This window comes from Cnephaeus nilssonii, assembly GCF_951640355.1.
Source record: "Cnephaeus nilssonii genome assembly, chromosome: 21".
NCBI lineage: Eukaryota > Metazoa > Chordata > Mammalia > Chiroptera > Vespertilionidae > Cnephaeus > Cnephaeus nilssonii.
The window spans coordinates 40,895,683-40,921,441 of record NC_137092.1 but is presented as its reverse complement, the minus strand read 5'-3'; the positions used below and the strand labels follow the sequence as shown (position 1 = coordinate 40,921,441).

Here is a 25,759-nt window from a genome sequence, read left to right as displayed (position 1 = left end):
AAGGGACTGGGGCTAATTAAGTTAACCCAGGACGCGCCCCCCGCTGGGCCCGCGGACGGCGGCTCGGGCAGAGCCGAGGGCGGGGACTCCTCCGATTCAAATTTCGAGCGGGTCGCCCGCGCGAGGATCAGCAGGTGCCTCGGCCCGGCGGCGGGCATTTCCGCCTTACCTGCCCGCAGGGCCGGAAGTCACCTAGCGGAGGCGCGGCCCCGCCCGGTGGCCGGCGTTTCAACCGCGCGGAAAGCCTGAAAGTGTGCGCCCACGTGTAGTCACGAGTCTCCACGCTCCGGGCCGCGGGCGCCCTGCCCTGCCTTCAGAATGCTCTGGGCCCGGGGAAACCGGGGCAAAGCTGGGGGGAGGGGGAGAGGAGAAGGAGAGGGAGGAATGTGCAAAGCCTGAGCGCTCCACGTACCCCACTGCACTGGCTACGCGCTGGAGGGGGCCCGGGAGGTCGCGCATGCGTCGACTGTCCTTCAGGCGCGTGGAGAGAGTCGCGCATGTGCAGAGCCCAGACGGGAAAGTGGAGCAAAGGGGTGACTGGCAGGTTGAGGGCGCTTCAGCGACTAAGGAGCCGCGGCGGCCCGGAGGCGCGTGCGCAGAGCGCCCGAAGGGGCGGGGCTCCTCCACGCGGGCGGCCTCGTGCGCCCCCTGTCGCGCGCCCGGGGACGGAAGGCGCGGAGGGGCGGGGAGGAGGGGGCGGTGTGGAGGGCGGGCGGGGGGAGGGGAGCCGGAGCGAGGGAGGGCTTATCGACCCGGCGATTTTGGTTAAAATATTCAAAATGGCGGACGGAGGAGCAGCGAGTCAAGATGAGAGTTCAGCCGCGGCGGCAGCAGCAGCAGGTAATCATTACGGCATTTTACATATTCATATTCATACTCGAGCCGGGCTCTCGCGGCCCCCCCGCGACTTAGCATAATTTATTAGTACTCAGGATTATTATAATTAACGGCGGGGCGCTGGGGGGCCGGGGAGCGCCGAGCACCCGCCGGGCGCCGAGCGGAGGGGGAGAGGCTCTCGGCGGCCGGGCGGAGGGGGACTCGGGGCACCGGGGGCTGCGGCCCGGCCCGCCGGCGGCCGGCCCCGGCCCGGCCTCCGCCTCCTCGCCGCCTCGAGCCCGAGCGGGTCCGCGGCGGGGCCGGGGCCGAGCAGGACAATGAAGACGCTTTACATATTCATAGCGGCGGGCGGCCCGGCGGGCGGGCGGGGGGGCGTGGAGGCCGGGCGGCGGCGGCACAATGCCGGGAGGCGGCGTGCCCGGGCGGACCCGGCGGCCGGACCCGAGCACGCGTGCCCCCGGGAGTGGCGCGGCGGGGCGGGGCGGCGGGGGGCGTCCGCGGGGAGCGCCCGCCGCCGCTCGGGACCCGGGTCTGGCTGGGGTCACGGCCCCGCACCTCGCTGCGCCCGCTCGTCCCCCGGGGGGCGGCCTGACTCGAGCAGTCCCGCGCCCGGGGTGCGCAGGGCGACCGTGGGCTCCGCTTCGCGCCCTCGGGCGACCCTCGGGAAGCCCCCCTCGGAGGGCATGTCCTCGGGCCGGCGGTCAGCAGCCCCGTGGGTCCCGGTCGGGCGCAGTCCCGGAGGAGCCGGGTGGAGGCGCCGGCGTGGTGTGGCCCCCGCGCCCCTCCCTGACCCTCCCGGAGTCGGGCCACGCACCCCCGGAGCGCCCCCGGGTCCCCGGAACGCGGCGGTGAGGCCGGCCGGCTCCGGGACCCCCGGCCTAACAAGTTGCTAACATCCCGGTCTCCCTCCGGTGGGGAGTGGGGAGGCGGGGATCCCCGCCGGTCCGCGGCCGCGTCTGCCCGCCGGGGGCTGGGTCCTCCCTGCTCGCCGCTGCGCGGATCCTCTCTCATTTGAATAATGTCTAATTCGGGGAGGTTTATATTATTGAAATGGCCGCCTGGCTTTCCCCGCCTCTCATGTTTAGTAATTCAGACCTTTAATAACAGCCACTCACAGCCCAACGCCGTGTTTATATTTTACATTCGCCCCATGTGCTTTTGTGGTTCGATATGATTCTTTTTTTTTTTTTCCTTGGCAATCCACAGGGCTCTGAGATCAAACCCAGGCTGTGCCGGGAAGAGAAGGGGGAGCGAGGCCTGGCTCCTCCTGCAGTTGCCTAGGCCTCATGTTCTCTGCAGCCTGATTTATTTACTAATAACCAAAATGACTCCCCTCACCCAATCTTCACGCACCCCCTACTCCGCGGGCACAGATGACCCTCCCGAGGCCTCACCAGCCTTCCCACAGCCCCGAGCTGAGCATTAACTCTGCCTTGTTTTGTTTTCTCTTAAAAAGACTTTTTTATAGTGTGCAGTAATATTGGGCCTAAGGGGGGGGGGGCGGGGGGAGGAAACTGTCCTATTTTCAGAGGCTAAATGAAGCCTTTTTGGGTTTCACTTTTTTTCTGGTGGAGCCCCTTGCCCTCTGGCACCAACCCCCAAATTAAACACTTGCTAGCTTTGTAAAGGTGGGTCTACAGGACTTTTGAAACCATTCTTTTTTTTTTTCCCCCCCAGTTGGGGAATAGCTAAGTATTTTATAAATCCTAATTTACAGCACTTTCAGAACTTCTCAGGGCTGTGCTCCCTTTTCAACCTCTTTATTGGAATTTAAAATGGGGCTGATACTAATTTTGTGCTGTCACTGTCACAGACTTGCTTATTTTAATTGGAGCACTCCCGAAAACAGAAATGGGGTTCTGTTTTCTTTGAGAGTTTGTGTCATGATTAAATGAGTAAAATGGAGGAATAAACACTGTCATTGTGTCCACCCTGATCTCTGAACTTACCACCCTCCCAGCACACCCGACCCCTCTTGTTAAAATTGTCAGAATTGATTTTGTTCTATGTAGATTTAGGACAGTTGGTCGGTGAAAGGTATATTAATTTCAACTATGTAGAAGAAACAGTAATTTTGAATTTTGGTCTTTCCCTTGATGAAGTTTTTCCCCTCATTTTATTTTGTATAGTGTGTTTTAAAATCATGGTGTTGCTTCTCATGGGGTTTTTTCCCAGGCTGGGAGAGGAAAGTATCAGAAGTGTTGTTAAACACTGATGTGTTAAACCTCTGAAATTATGTTAAGGCCCTTTAGGGTCAGTTGCTAGCTACAGATTTGGTGAGACTTTGATCTTAAGTTTAATTTGTAACAAAAATCTAGATTTAATGGGCTAAAGCAAGCCAATTTCAAATAACCAGTTCTTACCATTTTTCTTCTTTAATCTCCAGTAGGCAGGCCCCGAAATGCAGCAGGGGAAAAAAAATCTGTAGCTTCCACAAGACTGCTCAGGTGAATGACTGTTTCAAAGATCTGAAGCTTGAGGTCAGGTGGACAAAAAGCAGGAATATGATTTCGTGCCTTAAGTAGCCTATGTTTTTGCACGGGACTCTCAAGATATGGTCAAACTGATGATGTCATTGGACAGAGGACAAGGTGCAGTTAATTTGATTTATTGTCCTGAGGTGAAGTGTAGCAGTGAAACCCTCTCATAGGGAAACCATTTATCTCGGGACAATTTCCTTTATAGCTGCAATTTAACCACGACCGAGGCTGTAGGTATTTTATCCAAGAGGAGAAAGTGGACATTGCATTTTACAAACAAAATTTCACTGGTACAATTTCTGTAATACAGAAAAGGATGACTATTATGAACTGGCCTTTTACATTCTGGTTGGCTTTCCATGCTATTGTAAAAATTCATTTCCTCAAATTCTCACATGGAGACTATAGGCCTTAAATAAGTGTCATCTTGGAAGTGATCCAGGTGCATGCTTATTTTAGATGGCTTCTTCCTGACCCCCCACACTCTAAGCTGTTTCTTGATTTAATCAGAGCACAGCCCAGGCTAAAGGAGAGACCGACCATGTGTGTTCCTTGTATCTATTTCCACGAATAAAGTGAAGTTAAAGAGAATGAGGGCTAGTTGTTCTTTTAGGTTGAAATTATAGTGTTTAAAATAAAGTAGACTACTTTAACGGGAAAGTATGTGCTTTGCAAACAGTTTTTAAAAATACAATTCATAACTCTTTTTGGTTTTGTTTTAGTCTGGACAAGTTTGTGGATTTTATTTTGATTGATTAGTGATTTTTTAAATTTATAAAATTTCACTTATAATTTTTGACATCTGAGTAGATTTTCCTGTTAGACATTTTTTTTTTTATATACAACTAGTTTATCTTAGTGAGGATTAAAATGCCCTGGGAATGTGGTAATATTGCTTTATTCCTAACTCTGGCTTGTGAGCCAGGCTTGTTGGATGGAGTATTTTATGTTACTTTTGAGCCTCCAGAAGTTGTACCATGCCTGTCTGCTTTTGCATCTGTCAGGTGGCTTCCCACAAGTTTTCAGAAAACCCATTGTCACTTCCTTCTTACCTTGCCCCTCCTATTACAATGGTGCTTTTGAATTTAGGTCCTGAAAATTCATGTCACAGCTGACCAAATGCTTTTAATTTTTAAAAGGACCAGTCTTCTTGTAAGCTATTTTTGTACAAGTAATTTTTAACCTTTTTCCCAAACTAATTTCTAATTTCTTTCATTTTGTCATAAAAAATCCCAGCAGTCAGGGGAAATACAAACAACTACTGCTATTCAGGTTTAAATGGTGTGGTATTGTGCTGTATTTTTAATTTACTGATTTCTGAGTTGATAGGCGGTATAACGCAACAGAAATGAAATGTCTCACTGCTGCCTGGGTTGAAGTCATTGTTAAGCTGTTATCCACCTGGTCAGTGGATTCTGAAATAAGTGGAGGGCTCAGAATGTTAAATTGCTCTTATCAAGCCATCAAATGTGTTTAAAGGAGCCTTTAATATCTTAAGCAGGTGGTTCTATAATCCCAGAACTGAACATTTAAATGCTATCTTTCATAAGTGTTTTCCACTCAAAATGAAATATTTAAAGTTTCTTAAATCTGTATTACTGGGTCTTGAATTTAGTTGTGTTTTTTCAATTGGTCACTCACCTTCATGAATACCTATGTCCTTTGTTGCAGAAAGACTCTAATATTATGTGGTGATGACTGCCTTATTGTTACCAGTTATTTTTGTTTTGTATTTACTGTAATATTGAAAACCCACAGCCCCAGTGTTCACATGCTAACCTTCTTTTGGCCACTATTAAAATTAATTTTCTTTTAAAACTCTGTTGTGTGACTGTCATTAATTTGCTTTTATACAACATTATTGGTTCAGTTACACAGTTTTTGTAATTCATAAAGACTGTGAAACCTCAATTTGAGCAGGGATGTGTTTTCCTAATGGAAGTGATTGCATTTAGAACTATTCAAATAATTACTGTTTACAGAACAGAACAAGTCACAGACAAAACATGCCCCTTTTTGGTCACCCCTGTTCTTGTTGCTGTTGCCTCCTTTAATGTTAAATGCCTGAGCAAACATGCTTATTATGTATTTCTCCGGGGAAATCTAATATTGGGCGGTAGGTAGCCTGTGGATCGGCTAGTTCCACATCTGCCTTCCTCGAGTTTCTGCATCCCTCCTGGATGAAGTCTTTCTTCCTCTTCCTTTTAAGGACATTCTTTGGGCCAGAATTCTCCCTTATTATCTTTTTGTGTTGCTTAAATAAGATAAATATCTTTCAGAGTGGAATCAAGGTTGAACGAGGTAATAATTATGGTTCACAGAATAGCAGTTTCCTTCTCCATCTTCTTTTACTGGATGTTTTTGCACATTATTGACATTTTGTGAATAAGGATAATTGGATAATTTTGTAGATTTATATTTCTTCGTAGGAACAAATCGGTTTTATGTTGTACTGACATCTTTCTGACTGTGTCTAAGCTGGCAGTGAGCCCTTATAAACTCTTTCAGCAGTAATAGCAATGGGACCAAAAATAGCACAAGCGGAGCCAGGCCTGACTTACCGGTCCATTTACGGGATATTTCAAGTTGGAAATGAGAATTGTCTTGAGCTTCAGAATCTCTGATTGAAGAAGCTCTTTATGTACCATGTGCGTAGTTTATAGAGCTGTGTGTTTTAACTACAGGAAGTTAACTTATTGAGTATTGATATGGTATCTTGTTTGTACTCAGTGACTGATATAGCTTCTTTGTTTTTTCTTTTTAATTTATTTTTTCCAGTTAAACAAACACTCAGGTTTTCAGTGTTGCCCAGATTTTGCTGACAGGATTAGTAGAGAGCAAAAGAAAAATCAGCAAGCCTCTCGATTTATCAGATTATTTTTTGAGTACTGTCCAGGAAACTGGGTATTCATCCAGAAAAGGAGCCATAATATTAATTTAAAAAAAAAAAAAGACAATGTGAAAAGCACAGAACTAAGCTCAATATGAGTATTGGTCGTAGTAGCTTTATGCAGCCTGCAATATTAAGTACAGTTTGTCATGTGATTTATTTCCTCATCTGCTGCGTCACTTTATTGGTTTTTATGTTGGAACTATAGCAATAATGTATACATAAAATTAGTAAAATAATAAAAATTATGGTTGGTCTTATTTTTATTTTGCTAGTGGGCATTCATTTTGCAATCAAAGATAATAAACATTATGTTGTGTGCTAACTCAGTTGTGTTTGGCAGGTGGTCACCTTAAGTAATGAGGTTATACTGACTGGCTTTATAACCTACTAAGTGAATATACTTTTTAGAGAAAAGTGACTTAGCTGTTTTCTTGTCTTAGTCACTTATTTTAATGGTCTGTTTAATGGGGGGGGAAAAGCCCCCCTTTTTTGCTGATTCATACTGCAGCAAACAAGTATATTATAATCAATCTTTTAAAAATAGTTATTTAAACAGTTCTTTGCTTACACAAAGTGTCTGTTATATACCTGCTCTTGTGCTGGTTATCTTTGGGAACAGCAAGAGACTATAAGGCTCTACTGTGGGACAGTTGATGTGTTTACTTAGGGAAGATTGAAAGACAGTGTTTGTAATTACATATTAAAATATGTAACAGATAATAAGGATCAGAGGAGAGATCAGGGTGTGTCTGTGTTTGTAGAAACACACACATCCTAGAACCTTATAGCTGGAAGGTAATGGAGATGCACTGGTCGTAAGCCATGACTGCTAGTAGATGCTGAGAGCTTCTCACAGCGGTCAGTGGCTTGCCCACAGTCTCTGAACAGATGAGTAACGGGTCAGAACACAAGACTTCTGGCTGCCAGTCTCCTCCTCTCCAGTCTCCCTCCACCACATTGCTGCTAGTCAGACTTTCAGTAGGAGGTGAGATTTTTAAGCTGAGCTCAAAAGGGCAAAAACATTAGAGGGAGGAGAAGACGGGAGGTCGTGGTCTAGATTGTGCTGTGAAGGTGAAGAAGGAGGTCTTTGTTCTGTGTGCAGAGAGGCTGGGGGGGGGGGGGTTAAAGTAAGGAATCTTGTGGTAAAAGTGATGTTTTAGGTTTGATATGGTAGTGTGCAAGAGAGTTTGAAATAGGAAGGGAGAGATTGGACCCATGGAAACCAGTATATAAAAATGGAGTTGTGTTGCCTGACTGGCGTAGCTCAGTGGTTGAGTGCCCACCAATGAACCAGGAGGTCACAGTTCTTGGTCGGAGCACATGCCTGGATTTCGGGCTCGACCCCCAGTGTAAGGTGTGCAGGAGACAGTTGGTCACTGATTCTCATCATTGGTGTTTCTATCTCTCTCTCCCTCTCCCTTCCTCTCTGAAATCAATAAAAAATTTCAAAACAAATGAGGTGTGTTGTTTGTAGACTAATTGCTTTAAGTGCTGTTAGAGATACAGACATAATAAGACAATTACCTGACCTCAAGAGGCTTTCGATCTGATATGATGTAATGAAATAGATCATCCAGGATGGAGATGATGAGGATGCTGTCTGTTTACATCGCAGAATAAGAACCTGTAGGAGAAATTTTTGCTGGGTCTTATAGTAGGAACTAGTTTATTTCTGACCAGTGGTTTTGTTTTCAGTTTTCTGGACACTGTCTGCTTGACTTAGTTTTCTTTCCAAGTCAAACTACAGTGTTCAGGCCAAATCATTAACCTGAAAGATTACATAGGCAATTGTGGTATGCATTTTTTCTTAGTCTCATTCCCCATCCCATTTTGTTTGGTATTTCTTTTATTGCTTCCACTTTAAACTCTTGTTATTTTGTGTTTTATGTGAGCTACTTTATATCCTTTCTGGAGCAAGGCAGGTATAAAATTATCATAACTGTGACATAATGATAATGTCGGTGTTTTTATAGTACCTTAACATTTATAGCAGCACTCTCATTTTTATTACTTCTGTTAGTCCTTTCAGGCAAGTATTATTATACCCATTTTATAGTTGAGTAAAATAAAGCCCAGATTAAGTGACTTTCCCAAGGTCACATGCTTAGTAAACACTGATGTGCTTGGGGAACAGCCAACACTTGCAGGTTAGTGATGACCTAGACCCGTGGTCGGCACACTCCTTAGTCAACAGAGCCAAATACCAACAGTACAACGATTGAAATTTCTTTTGAGAGCCAAATTTTTTAAACTTAAACTTCTTCTAACACCACTTCTTCAAAATAGACTCGCCCAGGCCGTGGTATTTTGTGGAAGAGCCACACTCAAGAGGCCAAAGAGCCGCATGTGGCTCGCGAGCCGCAGTTTGCCGACCACGGACCTAGGCTGTGTTCTGGAGACTGGTGGAAACCAGGCTGTGACTGTTAGGGGGCCTCCCCTGCTGTGGTGCTGGTGAAGGAGTTTGGATTTCATTTGCTAGGCAGTAGAGAGTCATTGAATTTTTTTTGTTCTTGAGCTATGATCAAAGCCCTTAATTTAAACTGTTTAGCAGCTAATTAGAGTCAAAGGGGAAACAAGGTTTTGAGTTTAGATGAACAGAAGTAGGGAAGTGGAAGATGGAGCCATTTGGGGAATAGACAGTGAACTCAGTGATAGACATGTCATTTCATACATGCTTGGGTCCTATTAGATTATACATTCACTGTGTGATCAACATAGAAATGTGAGGATTGAGGTTTGTGCTCAAGCCACTGTGTGTGGACTGAGCATTGAGTCTGAATACTAAATTCTAGACATCCCATTCGGCCTTGGCACTGACTTCTGTGGTTGTCTCTCAGCAGTGAGATGGTGATAATACCAGTGTCAGAGGGTGCTGTGGGCGTAACAGATGCAGAGCAAAAGCATTTTAAAGTCCTGTATAGTTTTGCTTACATGGGCACAAGAGTTAGATGTGCTGCTGGAGAGAGGAGCTTTGGCTCTCCAATGATTCGGGGCATCTGACCGCAGGTGTGGCCCACACCTTGGGAGAGGGAGCTACTCCCCTACGGTCCTCGGAAATTCTACAGCGGAGCTGCTGCATTGTAGCCAACATAAACTGACTCCCACGTCTGCCTATGCATTCTTACCTTTTGCTACTTCCTTGAAGAGCATGACGGAACAATTCCACCAGGAAGTCCCCTTACAGGCCCATCACAAACACAGCGTTTCTTTGATCAGGTTTTAATTTAAAAAAAAAATCTTAAAACTGTGTTCAAGAGCTGTCCTGGGAGGGTGGCTGTGTTTTACTCTGCTGCTTGCTTGGGCTCCTCTCCCTTCTACTCCCCCTCCACAGTCCCATCCAGGTTTGAGACACAGGACCAGAAACAAACCATGGGTTCTGGGCAGGCTGGTGTTTGGGGTGCTCTGTGAGAACCTTTGTTGAGAAGCTCACATGGTCCTTCCCTTGGAAAGTTGTGGTGGGTGCGGTGTGTGTGCAGAGGGCTCGGGAGCTGAGGACCTGGGTTCTAGACCAGCAGTCGCCAACCGGTTGTTCGCAGTCCGCTGGTGGTCCGTGAGGTCCGAAAGGTTGGCGACCACTGTTCTAGACCACTGGTTAGTTTTGTGACTTTGGGACAAGTTACTTCACCACTGATTTTTTTTTCTTTTTCTTTTGCATTTGTAAATAAGAGAGTTCAAACTCTTAAAAGCCATCAGAATTGTTTTTTAAATGAATTTGAAGCTGAAGCTTCCTGTATGAAAGGTAAGCATGCAGCTGTTGTGATTGAAAGTGGGTGCAGGGCCAGGGAGGAAAGTGCACTCTGCTACTTTGTTCCTGGATCCTTAGGACTCTACGCTGCACTACGTGAAAATTTAGCCTGTTTATCATTAGGGAACTACCTGTCCATTATTCTTGCTCCACACACAGTTCATCCTAGCCTGTGCTCTTGTGCTACTTTCTCTGAATTTAGCAAATTCAGCACTTCATTATACTCAGTCTTATTTTTCCTCTAATTTTCTCTAATATAAGTAATTCTTGTCTCAGAAACACTTTGCTGGGGACAGAGTAGATATTTAGTAAACAATGCTGATGGATTAAACTAGGGGTTCTTGACCTTTGCTGGGATAAGAATCACCATGGAACTTTGTTTTTAAATTGATTTTTGGAGAGAGGAAGGGAGGGAGGGAGAGAGAGAGAGGGAGAGGTGTCAGTTTGTTCCACTTATTTATGCATTCATTGGTAGATTCTTTTTTTTTTTTTTTTTTTTACAGAGAGGAAGGGAGAGGGATAGAGAGCTAGAAACATTGATGAGAGAGAAACATCAACCAGCTGCCTCCTGCACACCCCCTACCGGGGATTTGCCCGCAACCAATGTACATGCCCTTGACCGGAATCGAACCTGGGACCTTTCAGTCCGCAGGCCGACGCTCTATCCACTGAGCCAAACCGGTTTCGGCTCATTGGTAGATTCTTATATGTGCCATGACTGGGGATCGAACCCAAAACTTTGGCATATCGGGACACCTCTAACCAACTGAGCTACCTAGCCAGGGCACCCATACAACTTTTTTAACATGCAAAGGACCAGGCCTTCCCCCTTGAGTTTCTCCTATGGTAGAGGACACCCATAGTTTAAAAAGCTTTGCAAGTTGTTCGATAGCATTGAATGAGCACTTGTTGCATTTTAAGATTATTGCTTAGACTCTCTTGAATGGTTCTCAGTGCACAAAAATGGCTCTATAGTGGAAGGAAACAGAACCGGAACCTTGGCTCCTTACTGTGTTTATAAATCTGTCTAGCTTTCTGTGCTGAACAAAATCATTTAACTTTTCTGCCCAGAGGGTTCTCATTGATAAGTTGGGGATTATTTTCATCCTTTTTTCTTTTTAAGCTGTGGAATTCTTCAAAAACATCTCTTGGGTGAAGACCAGTAAACAGCAGATCCTTGAGTAGGTTGGCTTTCATCTGATACCGTTTTAACAGACATATTAAGAACTAGTAGCCCTGTGCACGAATCCCTGGGCCAGTAGTTCGCCAGTAGCTCTCCCCCTGCTGCCCTGCCCTCCTGTAGCTACCCCTCCCGCCCCCCCCCCCACCTTCCCCCCTCATAGCTTGCTGCCCTGCCCCCTCCTGTAGCTCTCTGCCCCACCCTCCTGCTGATCCGTGATCTAGTCTTTACCAGGTTGGTTGTTATGCCTCAGGGCATAACGGATAATTAGCATATTCCTCTCTTATTATATAGGATATAAAGCACAATAGGCTTGATCCTATCTTAGCAACAGAGCTGACTCTCTGGGAAGGTGATATTTAGATTTTAAACTAGAAACATCTTATTAGAATGTGAATGAACAAGGACAGTAAGCTTGTCAGAAACTGTAGTTCTCAATGGGAGCCTGAATTGGATTACAGTCAACCATCCAGACTGGTCCTTCCAAATCCACAGGAGGTTTGGGAAGGGCTCCGGAGGAAGTGGTGTGTACGGAAATGTGAAGGATGCTGCAAGTCAATTGCCCATGGCTGGGAGTAGGAAGTGGGGCTGAAAGTGTTCTTGTCAAGGTACGATACATACATAATTCTGGAAACCAGTGAAAACAGCATTTTCAAGGAGCTGAAGCTTGGCTTGGCTGGTCCTGGAAGAGCCGGATTTAGCTGAAGAGTTGAAGATGATTTTCAAGACCTTGTCCTTTTTAGTGGCCAAATACACAGGCAAATTTTGGAGGAGATTCCACACCTTCCCACCAATGTATTTCTAATGAGAATAAACAACATTTACTAAGTCTTTGTCCAGTTACTGTACTAAACGCTTTACAGCATTTTCATACTAATCCTCACAATGACCTCATGAGGTGTGTACAGCTGTCACCCTCACCTTTCAGGTGAGAAAACTGCCCTGTAAAGGTGCTGAGTGCACACCCAAGTCTCCGACCTGTTTTGGTCATGGAACCTCTAACTGCTACTTCAAGTCAGTTGAATGATCAAGTATTTAGCAACAGCTGTTTCTGAGTTTGTCCTTAGTGCTCTTACATGGTTCCCAGGTCCAGATCATGTGGTCCAGAATAGTTATGCACTCCTTTCTGTCTGCAGTTTGGAGAGATGGACACTGGCTTACAGATATAACGCTAGCCTAGCTTTCAACCATCTCCAGACGTTGATTATGAACATATTTTGAAGCTGTTTGTATGCAGATTGCTGATCATGGTAACCTTAAATCCTGAGCCTTTTGGATTTCTCTGAAGAATTGTATTTTAAACTGAAGCTATTTGCAGATGTTAGCATCCAGATCATTTTCATTTGGGGCACCTCATTTTTTCGTGACCCAGTTGGCTAGATAGAAAATTAGGCCTTCTGTGGTTACATATTATTTTGATTGACGTGTTTAAAATATTTTAATGTTTCTCAAATGAGTTGTGACTTAAAATTGGTGTACAGACAGATACTATGGCTTTGTTTCCATGCCTTCCCCTTACCAAGCTGTCATTAAATGAGGGTGTAGCTTTCAGTTGAGGCCACATGACAGTTGATTCTGTTCTGATAAGAAGTCATTCATGGTACTGGTGCTCTCAGCCCTAACAGCCTGTTTAATCACGCCCCAAATCATCTTAAGTTGCCAGATGATCTGTGCCTAAAATGCTTTTCTTTCCACTACCTTGCTGAACACCCTCCACCCGCATCCTTCCTTAAGCAGTCAGCAAGAATGCTGTTTTCTGGTGGACTGTAATGTAGGTACACTCGAGTGCCAATCACTGTTAGTTAGGAGGAACTGGTGAAAAGTCTGATGTTGGGGGAGATATAGTAAATTTCACCCTAGCTGAGAAGATGAACGAACCATTTCAAGTATTGCTGGAAGAACTGGTGTGATTTCAGGGGAATAGACTAGTGTTGAAGCCATCCCAGCCCCTGCTGCTGCAACCACATCTTCACCATGTAACTGCACAGTGCTGTGAGGAGCAGTGTGCTGCTGGCTCCGTTTCCCACCCCTTTCCTGGAATGCGCTCCTGCGTGTGCAAACACACACCTCTGAACGCGCACACAATTTAGAGGGATTCATAGTGTACAGCCTGTTCAATAACTTGCTCCCACCCCCCTTTGTATGTTTTTGCATAGCTCCTTATTCTTTAGAATTTACCCAAGTAATTAAACGATCCTTTTTATTTGCTGGGTATAATCTCTGGGTAATTTTAAGGCTGGCTTTCTAAAAGATCTCGGACCTTTATTTAGTTGAATAACAACTGGCATAAATAACAAATGGTAAAGTACTTGTGGAATTATTAGGGTGGCCGTAGCTGATCACCGGTGATTCTCAGGTTCATCAGTGAGGGCAGCAGAGGGGCATTGTCACCTTGTCTTGTCCTATAAGACTGGAATACATCAACATGTCTGCAGGTTTCAGTTCTTCAAAAACTAGCCTACCCTGCCTTTTTTTACCAAACAGTCTTTCCCAACCTTCCGCACCTTACCTCACCCTTTATAATGGTTGCACAGTATTTTATTGTATTGATGGGCCAACCTAATTACTTAAATTTCTTTTGATATATGTTAGATTTTCCCCCCATAGTTATAAGTATCCATCAACATTTCAATTTTGTGTATATGGCCAGATTGCCCTTGAGAGAGGTATCCTATCCTATATAATAAAGAGGCAATATGCAAATTGACCATCACATCCTCGCACAAGATGGCCGCCCCATGCGGTCACAAGATGGCTGTGCCCATGTCATCAGAAGATGGCTGCCACAAGATGGCCAGCAGGGGAGGGCAGTTGGGGGCAAACAGGCCAGCAGGGGAGGGCAATTGGGGGCGATTGGGATGGCAGGGGAGGGCAGTTGGGGGGGACTGAGCCTGCAGGGGAGGACAGTTGGGGGGCACCAGGCCTGCAGGGGAGGGCAGTTGGGGGGGACCAGGCTGGCAGGGGAGTGGTTAGGGGGGGTGATCAGGCTGGCAGGCAGAAGCAGTTTAGGGGCAATCAGGCAGGCAGGCGGGTGAGTGAGGTGTTGGGAGCCAGCAGGTTCGGATTGTGAGAGGGATGTCCGACTGCTGGTTTAAGCCTGATCTCATTGGAGAGGGTCAGGCTGGGCTGAGGGACACCCCTTCCCCCCTTCCAGTGCATGAATTTCATGCACCGGGCCTCTAGTCATTCTATATTTTTATCTATGGTACAGATTTATCTGTGATATTTAATAGTATTGGTTTAAATTTTTGCCATGTTGATAACAAATATCTCATTGTTTTCATTTTCATATTTGCACTGTAAGTTGGGCATCTTATGAATTTATTTCTTTTTCTGTATATATTTCCAGTGTAATATGATTTCTTTCTCTTGTTGTATTGCACTAGTTCTGGCCCTTTGAGAATACTGTTTTGTTTTGGTGGGGTTTTTTTGAAAATTTATAACTTATTAAACACTATTCTCTTTCCATGAGTAACTTCCCCTCAGCTCCCCCATATTATTAATTCCTGTATCATTTTCAAGAAGCAGCTCAGGGATGAGAGTAGGGCCTGGGCCACCCCCTGGGAATTCTTCAACATTCCCCACAGGCTCCTCTGTTTCTGTGGACCCTCTGCAGGCATCTATCTTAGCACTCTTAATTATTGGCTAACTTGTTTCTCTTTTTTAGAATAGCTTAAGTCTTTGAGGTCAGGGACTACATTGTATTCCTGGCACTTAACACATGCTTGCTAGTGTGGTGCTCAACAAGTATTTATGGAGCGATGTTTTGAGTCTTAGATTTTCTTCTATCCATGGACCTCTAGGAGGAGAGTGCACTATGTCCCTTAGAGCCTGGGGCCATCGCAGAATGAAAAAAATGATGGCCCACGTAATTGAAAATGACTATGAAGTCTATATTCTCTTTCATAATATATTGGTATTTGTTTTATATACCAAATATTTAAAATTATTCAACTTTGAGTAAAATTGACCTTCCAGGGAGATGGAGCATGTTTTTCTTGTGATTTGGGGTCCTCTATACATGAGACCTCAGCCAGCCTGTCTCCTGATGAGAAGGGGAAGAGCACCGCTCCAGAGCCAGACAGACCTGGCCTTGCCACCACCTCCTGGCAGCGGCTTGTTCTTTAGCTCTTTTTTAGCACTTTACCGGGTAATATATTTCAGTTAGTCAGCTTATTCATAGCAAATATTTATTGAATGCCTACAGTTTGCAGGGCTCTGCTATGGTGTGTTCTGAGTGTGTGATTGGAGCGGGCACAGTGCTTGTCTTTATGGCGTGACCCAGGTGCCAAGGTTCTCTTCCCTGGGACTGTACACATTTGCCCTCCTTCCCCTGGATCTGTACCTCACTTCCCGTCCACTTAGCAGAACTTCAACCACAGCCAAGTCTTGCTTATCTGGAACCAACTGGTGTGCAGAGTAACCACAGTCTAAAAGAAATGGTACGTTTTTGAAGGAATAAAATATGATCAGAAAAACATCATTAGTCTGAATGGTCTCTCATTGACCCTGCATGGTAACCGTAGGTGCGACATGTACCTACTCCTTTGGAAGTCAGATGCTTTACTTGTAGCCATCTGTTGGCTGCTCATTCATGGGGAGGGGATTGCAGAGTTGGGGTGGGAACAGGTGAGCTGTGTGGCACTGTGGTCATGGAGAGTGGAACCAAATTTCATCCTTGCACAAAAATGTTGCTTTTAGCAGAGGAGAACTAAGTGCACTTAATTTTTTACTCTGCCTGCTCTTAAGACATTTTACTTTTTGTGTGTGTGTGTTAATCTTCACCTGAGGATATTTTTCCATTGATTTTTAGAGAGAATGGAAGGGGAGCAGGAAAGACAGACAGAGAGAAACACTGATGTGAGAGAGAGACATGGATTGGTTGCCTCCCACACACGCCCTAATCAGGACTAGGGATGGAGCCTGCAACCTAGGGACGTGCTCTTTTTTTTTAAATATATTTCTTTATTGATTTCAGAGAGGAAGGGAGAGGGAGAGGTAGAAACATCAATGATGAGAGAGAATCACCGATTGGCTGTCTCCCGCACGCCCCCTAGTGGGGATTGAGCTGCAACCTGGGCATGTGCCCCTGGCCAGAATCGAACCCGGGACCCCTCAGTCTGCAGGCCAGCGCTCTATCCACTGAGCCAAACAGGCTAGGGCTAGGGACGTGCTCTTGACCAGAATCAAACCTGGGACTCTTCATTCCCACAGGCTGACGCTCTATCCATTGAGCCAAACTGGCTATGGCAAGACATTTTAATTTTTTAATTCAATATGTGGGAGGAGAGGGGTGGGAAGGTGTGTTGGATGATCTGGAGCGTATTTTCTTTCTTTCTTTCTTTTTTTTTAATCTTCACCGAAGGATATTTTTCCATTGATTTTAGAGAGAGTGGAAGAGAGAGGGAAAGACAGAGAAATATCAATGTGAGAGAAACATGACAGGTTGCCTCCTGCACATGCCCTGACCAGAGCCAGGGCCAGGGAGGAGCCTGCAACCAAGGTATGTGCCCCCACAATTGAACCTTTCGGTCCACAGGCTGACACTCTATCCACTGAGTCAAACGGCTAGGGCTGGAGTATATTTTCCACCTATGGACTTGGAACCGACAGGACTCAACCCAAATCTCCTCAGTGCTGCCTGGAACTGGGTCTAAGCTCCCAGCAAGCTTGGGGCTCTCTGGGGCATGGGGAGCAAGACATTTGGAAGCTGATCAGTTTGAGTGGAGCTGGCTCAACAGTGTGAACCAGAGTGGACATACAACAGTGACATCACTGCAAGTCCTTGGTGTCTAGGAAAGATGACAGCGACTTTGAAGGTGAGAGGCTGTCTAGCAACAGCACGATTTGGCTGTGCCGGTTGTGGGGTTGAAACACCATCTAGACCAGCCCATCCAGAGAGCTAGAGGGCAGTGGACTCATGCTGCCAAGTGTAGGGTTTTCCTTAATATGGGGGTGGGGGGAGCTCAGATAAGAAACAGGTTAATAACAACCTGTTTGTTTTTCCATTTTTATGAAGCAATTTTTTTCTTTATTAACTGACTTATTTTTATCATTTTGAGTGGAATAGTAAGTATTTCTAAATATTTTATATGACTTAAACCAGCGGTTGCCAACCTTTCTGACCTCGCCGACCACCAGTGGTCCGCAGACCGCTGGTTGGCGACCGCCGACTTAAAGCGTATAATAAGTTTAAGTTTAAACAAAGTCATTTTTCTGTTACCATTTGTCTAATTTCTATAAATAAATACAAATTGCTTGGGAAATTCCCTGCTCTTACCTCTTCATTTCCCTTTCCTGTTTCCCCAGTCCATTGAGAGTTGAGTTGTTTTTATATTTTAAATCCATACATCATATTCTTGAAATCCTTTCTCTCCCTTGACTTCTCACTCTAACTTTTTTTCTGACTCCTTAAATTTAAAAAGAAAATTTTTCTTACGATGCATTAAGGCAAACTTTACTCATTTGTTTCATTTTCTCTCAAATTTAAGGTGGTTTATAGAGATTCATAAACTATAGCAAGAAATGCAAAACAAATATGTAAAACAAAATAAAAGCCTGATACAGATCTCTAATATTTGTTCTCAGTGGGGCACAAATATGTCTCTAAGTCCATAGTAGATGGTGCAAAAGAGAAGACTAGTCAATGTATGGCATACCATTTGGAAGCCAGCAAACTTATTTGAAGAAAAGCACCATTTCTGATTTTAAGATCAGAAGGAAATTTCTCCTTGGAGGCCTTGGACACAGGGCCCCGTGTGAAGGAACCAACAGTGGCCTCCTCGCAGCAGTGATGCTGTGGACGCACCAGCTCCTTTCCTAATGGCCTCCTGGGGTGAGGAGGTGAGCGTCATTCGGAACAGTCTGCCTTCAAAGGGGAAGAGATTTTGGAGAAATTTGAAGGATGGAGATATTGCATATCCTTTAAGTGCGCTTCCATAAACATTCTTTCTCAACTTTTTATGGATTGTAAGCTCCTCGAGGACAGGAAATACATCTGCTGTGTCCACACTAGTGGACAGGGCTTGCTGGCTCAGTGAGGGCTGTTAAGTTTTTTCATAATAATAAAGATTGGGCTGCACTGGCTTTGAAATTATATTTGTTGGTGGTTGTCATTAAAGGTAGAGAAGATGGTTTTGTTGTTCAGGGAGATTGGTGGCGACTCAGGTGGCACCTGAAAAGTACCACTACCTTGGCAGCTCAGGGCAGGCTTGGTTCTCAGAAACTTGATTTCGTTGCCATACGTGCTGAGAACAGGACATAGAAACAATGCCTGCTTGCATTAACCCGTACACCTGTTATGGAAAATGCAAGTGCAAAGTGGGTAGAGTTCTTGCCATTCGTCAGTACTTAACTTGCTTTAGGGAAAGCCAAACTAGAATTAGAGTTGTTGCTTCAGAACTTCCTTGGTCAAGGCCAAGGAAATTACCGTATTTTCCGGCGTATAAGACGACTGGGCGTATAAGGCCACCCCCAACTTTTCCAGTTAAAATATAGAGTTTGGGATATATCCCCCCTATAAGATGACACCTGGCGTATAAGATGACCCCCGACTTTTGAGAAGATTTTCCTGGGTTAAAAAGTCGTCTTATACGCCGGAAAATATGGTAATTAGTTATGCTAATGGCCGGACATACCTTCTCTGCTGCTAGGGTGAGCAGTCCTGGGCACATTTTGAACATTTTCTTCTCTGGACTTCCCTTTCCTATTCTCAGCCCAGGTGCTGTCCTCTAAAAGCATTGTTTGCCACTGACAGAAGGACAACACAGGATAACTAGTCCACTAAAATGGCGTTTTAAGTAAGGGGCTAGGTTGAAATTTATCCTTTGGACTATTTGTGACTCTCAGCTCCCCATTGCCACGTTTGAGTCTGCCATGTCGTTAGGCAGCGTCGGCTCCTAATGTAAACATGAATCGTTTTCCAGGGCTTTGCCAGAGTCAAGAACACACTGGACAGGGCTGTCCCTCGGCAGCAACTCAGGTGGTAATCGTAGCACATACCTCAGGTGTACGGGTGTATGTACACACAGCAAACTGCTCGGTGGCTACTGGTTGTATTTTGGCATTGTAGTCAAATTTGATCAGGGGTCCTCAAACTTTTTAAACAGGGGGCCAATTCACTGTCCCTCAGACCTTTGGAGGGCCGGACTATAGTTTAAAAAAGACTATGAACAAATTCCTATGCACACTGCACATATCTTATTTTGAAGTAAAAAAACAAAACGGCAAAAACACCTGCATGTGGCCCGCGGGCCGTAGTTTGAGGACGCCTGAATTTGATACTCCCGCCCTCCCCTCCCCTCCCCATTATTGTCATTCTAGCAGGTGTTGGAGATTGGTGGCTACTCAGGTGGCACCTGAAAGCAGAATACTAGAAGCAGAATGCCGAGCCCTTGAACAACAATGTGCTTTGAAAAGTGATCACTTTAATGCAGACATGAAAGTTCCCTGTCAGCATTAAGCAGAGTTTAGGAGCCTACAGTGGTTTAAACTGCATTAGGTAGAGGGACCAGGTGGTGGTAGGAAGTTGGCTGCTCATTTGGGGGGAAAATATGTGTGTCTGGGTCATACCTTAAACAATATACAGAAATGAATTCCAGAGAGATAAAAGATTTGAATGTTTAAAGAAACACTCAGAAAAGCACTTGGACACAAGGGGAATAATTTTTATTTCGTTTTAGGGATGGAAAGGTTTTTGACACAATACTCAACTCCATAAAAGGAAAAGATGGGTAGACTTAACTATGTAAAATATTTAAGGTTCTACCTGCCAAAGATGCTACAAATAAAGTTATAGAGGCTCGCCACGCGAAATCGCTTGAGACCCAGAGCCGGCAAGCCGCAGGACACAGTGTCAAGTCCCCGCCCACCCGCGCTCGCAGCCCCGCCCACCTTGAAGATGTTTGTAAAGGAGATAATAGTTTCCTGCCCTAACCTTTCCTTCTCAGGAGCACTTAAATTGACCTTCGTTGGAAGATGAGAATTGAACAGAGCAGCACTTACTTGTTCCCATGAAGAAATCATACAACGTTCAGCAGTTGCCTTCTGGCCTTTGGGCGTGACGGCCACGGGTTTTTATAATAGAGAAGGGAGAAAATATATAAGTAATAGAGTTAAGTTTATTCTTAATATATTAAGTATTCTTAAACATCAATAATAAGTGACAAATGCCCCAATAGAAAGATGGTCAAAGTGGATGAAGAGGCAGTTCACTTTGGGAATATAAACTAAGGTGACCAGATTTTAACATTGGTAAAGCGGGGCACCATTGACGGGCGGGGGCGGGGGCGGGGTTCTTGATTAAAAATTTGGTCTATATGGAGCAACAAAAATTTTCATAGAATGCAAAAATAGTATTGTAATATATTTTTTTAAATTTCAACATAAGTACAATTTACAAATATAATAAATAAAAAATTATGTATAGTATTATTTTATTCTTTGGCATATTTCTCATTTGAGTGAATTTTTTTAGTAGATTGCTGTCGTTGTTTAAAAGGTCATGAATTTGCCGTAACGTAAGTCGTGTCACTTTCAAGGCCGGCGCTAGACTTTTTGCCGCCACTATAAAATATAAAAAATACGAGTACTGTCTGCTAAATTCAAGAAAATTTATGTATTTATGAAATAAATAAATAAATTACTTACCTAAATTATCTGAATAGCTGATTTGTAATGACATCACTTGTTGAACTAGCTTACTAGCACGCAGTACGATGTGTATCGTCTGAGAGACAGTTACCAAATGTTTTCGTCGTTGCCAATCCCAAAAAATGCCATTGTTCATTCAGTCCAAACAATGGTGGTCGAATTCTAACAACTGATCAACAATGCGAACTTTGATAAGCAGTTCTCAATAATCAGTTCTCAACAATTATTTGTTATTATTAAAGTTTAACCTTATAAAATTAACAAAAATAATATAAAACTCATATCCTGGCTAAATAGCCACATGGCCACCGAAAACCGTATATTCCCTTCCCGTTCTCCCGCCGTTCCCTAGCTTGTCGTGCATTCTTTCCAAAAATCGGGACTTTTTTAAAACGCTGCGGGACGCGGGACAAATTGTTAAAAATCGGGACTGTCTGGTCACCTTAATATAAACGTGAACCCTGGTAAAAGCCTCAGCTGTAAAGACAGAAACCTCTTCAAGTCCGAAAGGTTAACAAACACACAAAAGGATGAAGAAATTGGGAAATGTGTGCTTTTGGTGGGATAGTGGGGCAGTTAGCATGTTAAGGACCTTGGCCGAGACCTTGGCATAGAGACCGTCAGTGCATCTGGAAGCCTGTTTTTAATCAACAACTCTAAAAAATGCTTTTTAATCAAACCAACTCTAAAATACGGTTTTTAACAATGTCATAAACAGAAGACATTTGAGGACTTGGAATATATTACACAAGTCACTCTTTGGTGTCCTGGGCATCATTTTAAAAATATATTTTACTAACACCCTTTTTCTTTATTGTGAATTATTTTATTTCTTCAAATTTTGTTACCTTTCCTAATTAGGTTTGGTTCAGGCTAGATTAAAACTGAATATGCTTGCCCAGCTAGTATTACTCAGTGGTTAAACATCGACCTATGCACCAAGACATTGCTGGTTTGATTCCGGTCAGGGTACATGCTTGGGTTGTGGGCTCGATCCCTGATGAGGGGTGTGTAGGAGGGAGCCAGTAGATGTTCTCTCTCATTGGTGTTTCTATCTCTCACTTTCCCTTCCTCTCAAAAAAAAATCAATAAAAATATGTTTTTAAAAAACAATACGTTTATACAGACTTCAGTTTATTTGGCTAGGGTTCTAAAAGCAAATTCATATATTAGTCATTTCAAAATGTGTTTCTCAAGAGATCGGTCAAGATTTAACAATAGTTTCAGCTAGGAATAGTGAGATTGTGAGAGTGTGTGTGTGTGTGTGTGTGTGGAGAGAGAGAGAGAGAGAGAGAGAGAGAGAGAGAGAGAGAGAGAGAGAGAGAGATATATGAGAAGAAAACGCCATGATTGGACGATGAGACGTTCAGCTTAAGGACTAATCTTGGGTTCATTTGTACTTTAGTAAATTTAGTTCAATATTTATCAATATTTCGCTGAGTATAGAGAGAAATAGGGGGATAGTTTCAATATATTAGTGGGAAATTTTTGATTTGATTTTCTTTTATGTCTCTTGTATTGGGTACTAGGAAAATATATTTTTCCATTAAAAAGGTCACACTTATTGGAAATTCTCCTGGTTTGGCAGCCTGAGCTTGTTGGTCTAATTAAGGGTATGTTTCCTGCTTAACATAGTAGATTTTGCAAAGTTGGTGGAAACACCATATTATTTTGTCATCACTGTGTATACGGTGCTACGGGCTTGACAGTGCATAGTGTAAGTTAATTAACCTGTATTCTATTAAGAATTAAGAGAAAACAGATATGGTATAAGATAATATTTTTCCTGTTTTTACTTTATATATCAATTATTTAAATCAAATATATTTCTTTTCTAAGTGTGGGCTGTTTTCCCCATGTTTTTAAATATGTTTTCTTACTGTTTGTCTTGTAACAGGCCTCTTTAGAAGCTTCTTGCAAATGAAGGCCATCCTGTTTGCTGTTAGGGCTATCTGACCAGACCTCTGGCGAGTATATTTAGCACCCGCAGTCCAGGTTTCATGTGTTTTGTCTTTGCAAATGAGGAGAAAGAAGCACAGATGTTTTTCTTTCTAGAATGTGCCTACCAAACAGCTGTCCCCCTGCCTCCTTCCAGGGACTTGCAGTGTGCTTTTCCAAAGTGCTGTCCAAACTTACTCCTGCAATTTTCCATGTGGAAGAAGCTCCTGCGGGAAGCACTAATATGAACTTTTGAGAGGGTCTAAGATCCCCAAATCTGTTGCCAGTGATCATTTTTTCTCACTGAAGAGGAACCAGCACCGTAATAAACTCCATTGTTGATTATTTAAGAGCACAAGTCAGATTGTTGTCTATATACTGTAAAATTGTGTAGTTAAGTTAGCTTTTATTAGATCTGGTTTTCTGCTTTTTTGCAAACTCCAAACCAAAGAATGTTCATAGCCGAGCACAAATGCAAAATGAACCTGAGTATTTCTGGCCAATAGAAAAGCTTAACAAATGATTTCAGAATGTAATTGAGTTTGATAGTCTCTTGCTCACAGAAGAGTCCCCTTACCAGGGATGATTTGTCCATACTTTCAGTGTGATGTGGGAGGGCCCTGTGCCTTTCGCATGGCATTCTTCTGTTCTCTGCCTAAGACAGTGCCGGCAGGCATGCTACCAGGAGCTTTGGGTATTGACTGATTTCTGTATACACTTAATTCACATAATCTGATGGGCCTTTGGGTTTTTAAGCAATGGCCTAGCTTTATTGCATTACAGCGCATGTGGCCCAAAGAGCACGTTTGGATGAATTTCCTCATGCAATACTAATGAAACTTAGACACGTGTGACTATCAAGGCACAAGTTCACTTATGAGGCTAAAAGAGTTTCACTTCAGAAAAAGGCCTGCAGTATTTACTTTTAATGCTTTGAATTATGTTTGTATCTCTCATCAGCCCAAGAGTTTGTACTTGAGGGTCAGAAATAGAACTTTAGTCTCTGACTTGCATATTGATTTACTGACTCTCTTGAACAAGAAGGTGTCATTCTTTTCTTTTTTTTTTTCTTTTCTACTGTCATGTTCCATCCTGTATTTTTCTAGGTTTTGGGTTTTTTTCCAGAGTAAAACTTGGAGCTGTGTTTAGTTAAGGATTTTTTAATTTAAAAAACACACCAATAAAGTTCCTCTTAGATTTTTTTTTCTTTTTAACTTGGTGCTAGGTTTGCCTGTCTCAATGAGGAAAAGAATAGAAAAGTTGGCTGGGTGTCTTTGCTGCATTATTTTCCCTCTTTGCTCCTTGCTTTTATGCTGCAACTGGAAGAAAAGGCGCCTCAGTGACACAGACGCCAGCTGCATCTCGGAAGTTTTGTCAGTTTGATTTCTGACTAGGATGTAGAATGGAATCTCTTCTGCCTTCGTTACGTCCTTGGGCAAAATATTTCAGACGCCTGTGTAATAGGTGAGTGGCACTGGGTTTTTTAAAACCTGTTCACACATTATTTAGTTTTTGAAGAAAAAAACTTTCTATAATGTTGCTTCAAACCAGGAAATGCCTTGGTATTCTTTTTTTAAATATATTTTTATTGACTTCAGAGAGTAAGGGAGAGGGAGGGAGAGATAGAAACATCAGTGATGGAGAGAATCATTGTTTGGCTGCCTCCTGCACGCCCCCCACTGGGGATCAAGCCCACAACCTGGCATGTACCCTGACCAGGAATCAAACTCAGGACCCTTCAGTACACAGGTCATCACTCTATACACTGAGCCAAACCAGCTAGGGCTGTAGTATTCTTTTTAAAACTGTTTAATAAGCTTATTAATCTGACTTAGAGGTTATGGTGGAATACAGGTAAAAACATTGGGCAGCTTCAATTTTATTGACTGTAAATTCAAGCAACATTATTAATGTGCTTTTGCTGCAGTGAGTGTGTTTCTCAGCCCCATGAGGGCAGCCACTGTGCCTCTTGCCACCTTCCTCCTGCACAGAGCTGGTATCTGGCCCTGAAGGTAGCAGAAAGTATTTATTAAATTAGATTTGATGTAGCGGTAATTCCTTTTCTTTGTGCACTGCCCAAGCTTCAGCCATACCAGAGCTGCTCCACAGGTGGCTCGGGTCTGGCTACACACAAGCCTACGCGGAAGGTGGTGTGAGTTTCACTCACTGTTACAAAGCAGCAAGTGCTATGTAGAGTCTGACTCATAACCATAGAGAACCTTGAAACTGAAATCAGAAACATTTATCCTTGGTTTCAGCGATGGAACATATAGGATGATGCTTTATTCTCAATTATCAGAGAAAATGGTGTCTCAGGTCATTTATCTGTCCCTCTCCCCGCCCCCCCCCCCCCCCACACACTGACAAGTATAAGAATTTTAAATTGGAATTCCCAGAGATGGTATGTTATGGTTCATTTCCTTCCATTGGGTGATTTTTGGTGAGTAAAAGTCACCGTAATTTGTAAGACTTACTTACATTCCATAACATTTATTGTTTCCCTACTGGCCAGGAACAATTTGAAGAACTGGACATATTTAATAGGAATTTCTTTCCCTAAGCGGATCTGTCTGTGGTTTTTGCCTAGAGATGGGGCAGGTGATCTAATTGCCTGGGAGCTTTTTCGAGGTATATGTGCCTGGGCCCTGGTCTGGTTTGGTATGTTTGGTGTGGTTAGGTTCAGGCCTCTGCATTTTGACACAGCTCTTTAATGATCCTGAAGTGTGTTTGCTCTTGAAGGTGGGAGATACCGGGTGGGCTCCAGTGATGAGGGCACACAGAAGTCCCAGTGGCCACTCAGGAAGGTTTCATAGGAGTAGGGGCACCTTAGCTGGATCTTGTCCTCACAGGTGTTGAGAGTAGGGGCGAACCCCTGCATCCACAGAGGGTACAGGTAGATTCTGGCCTGAGAGCAGTGTAAATAGAACGATAGGTGAAAACAGCTTACTGAATTTTGGAAATTGCATGTAGTTGGCATGATTAAACTATAAGGTGAACATGGTCAGAAATGAGATAGTTTTTATGCTACAGGAAAC

The 25,759-nt window shown here is 43.9% G+C and overlaps 1 protein-coding gene across 2 annotated transcripts in view; it reads left to right on the top strand.

Moving 5' to 3' along the window:
* The first annotated feature begins 759 nt into the window (after positions 1-759).
* The window catches only part of POU2F1 (POU class 2 homeobox 1), a 132,899-nt gene continuing 107,899 nt past the window's right edge, over positions 760-25,759 (top strand). Inside the window, exon 1 of one of the 2 annotated variants that reach the window (XM_079761177.1) lies at positions 760-840. In XM_079761177.1, coding sequence (XP_079617303.1) covers positions 780-840 — 61 coding nt within the window. In that variant the 5' untranslated portion in view covers positions 760-779. Of the gene's footprint in view, positions 841-23,348; positions 24,189-25,759 lie in introns of those variants that run through there. The other variant, XM_079761179.1, reaches the window with a different exon arrangement.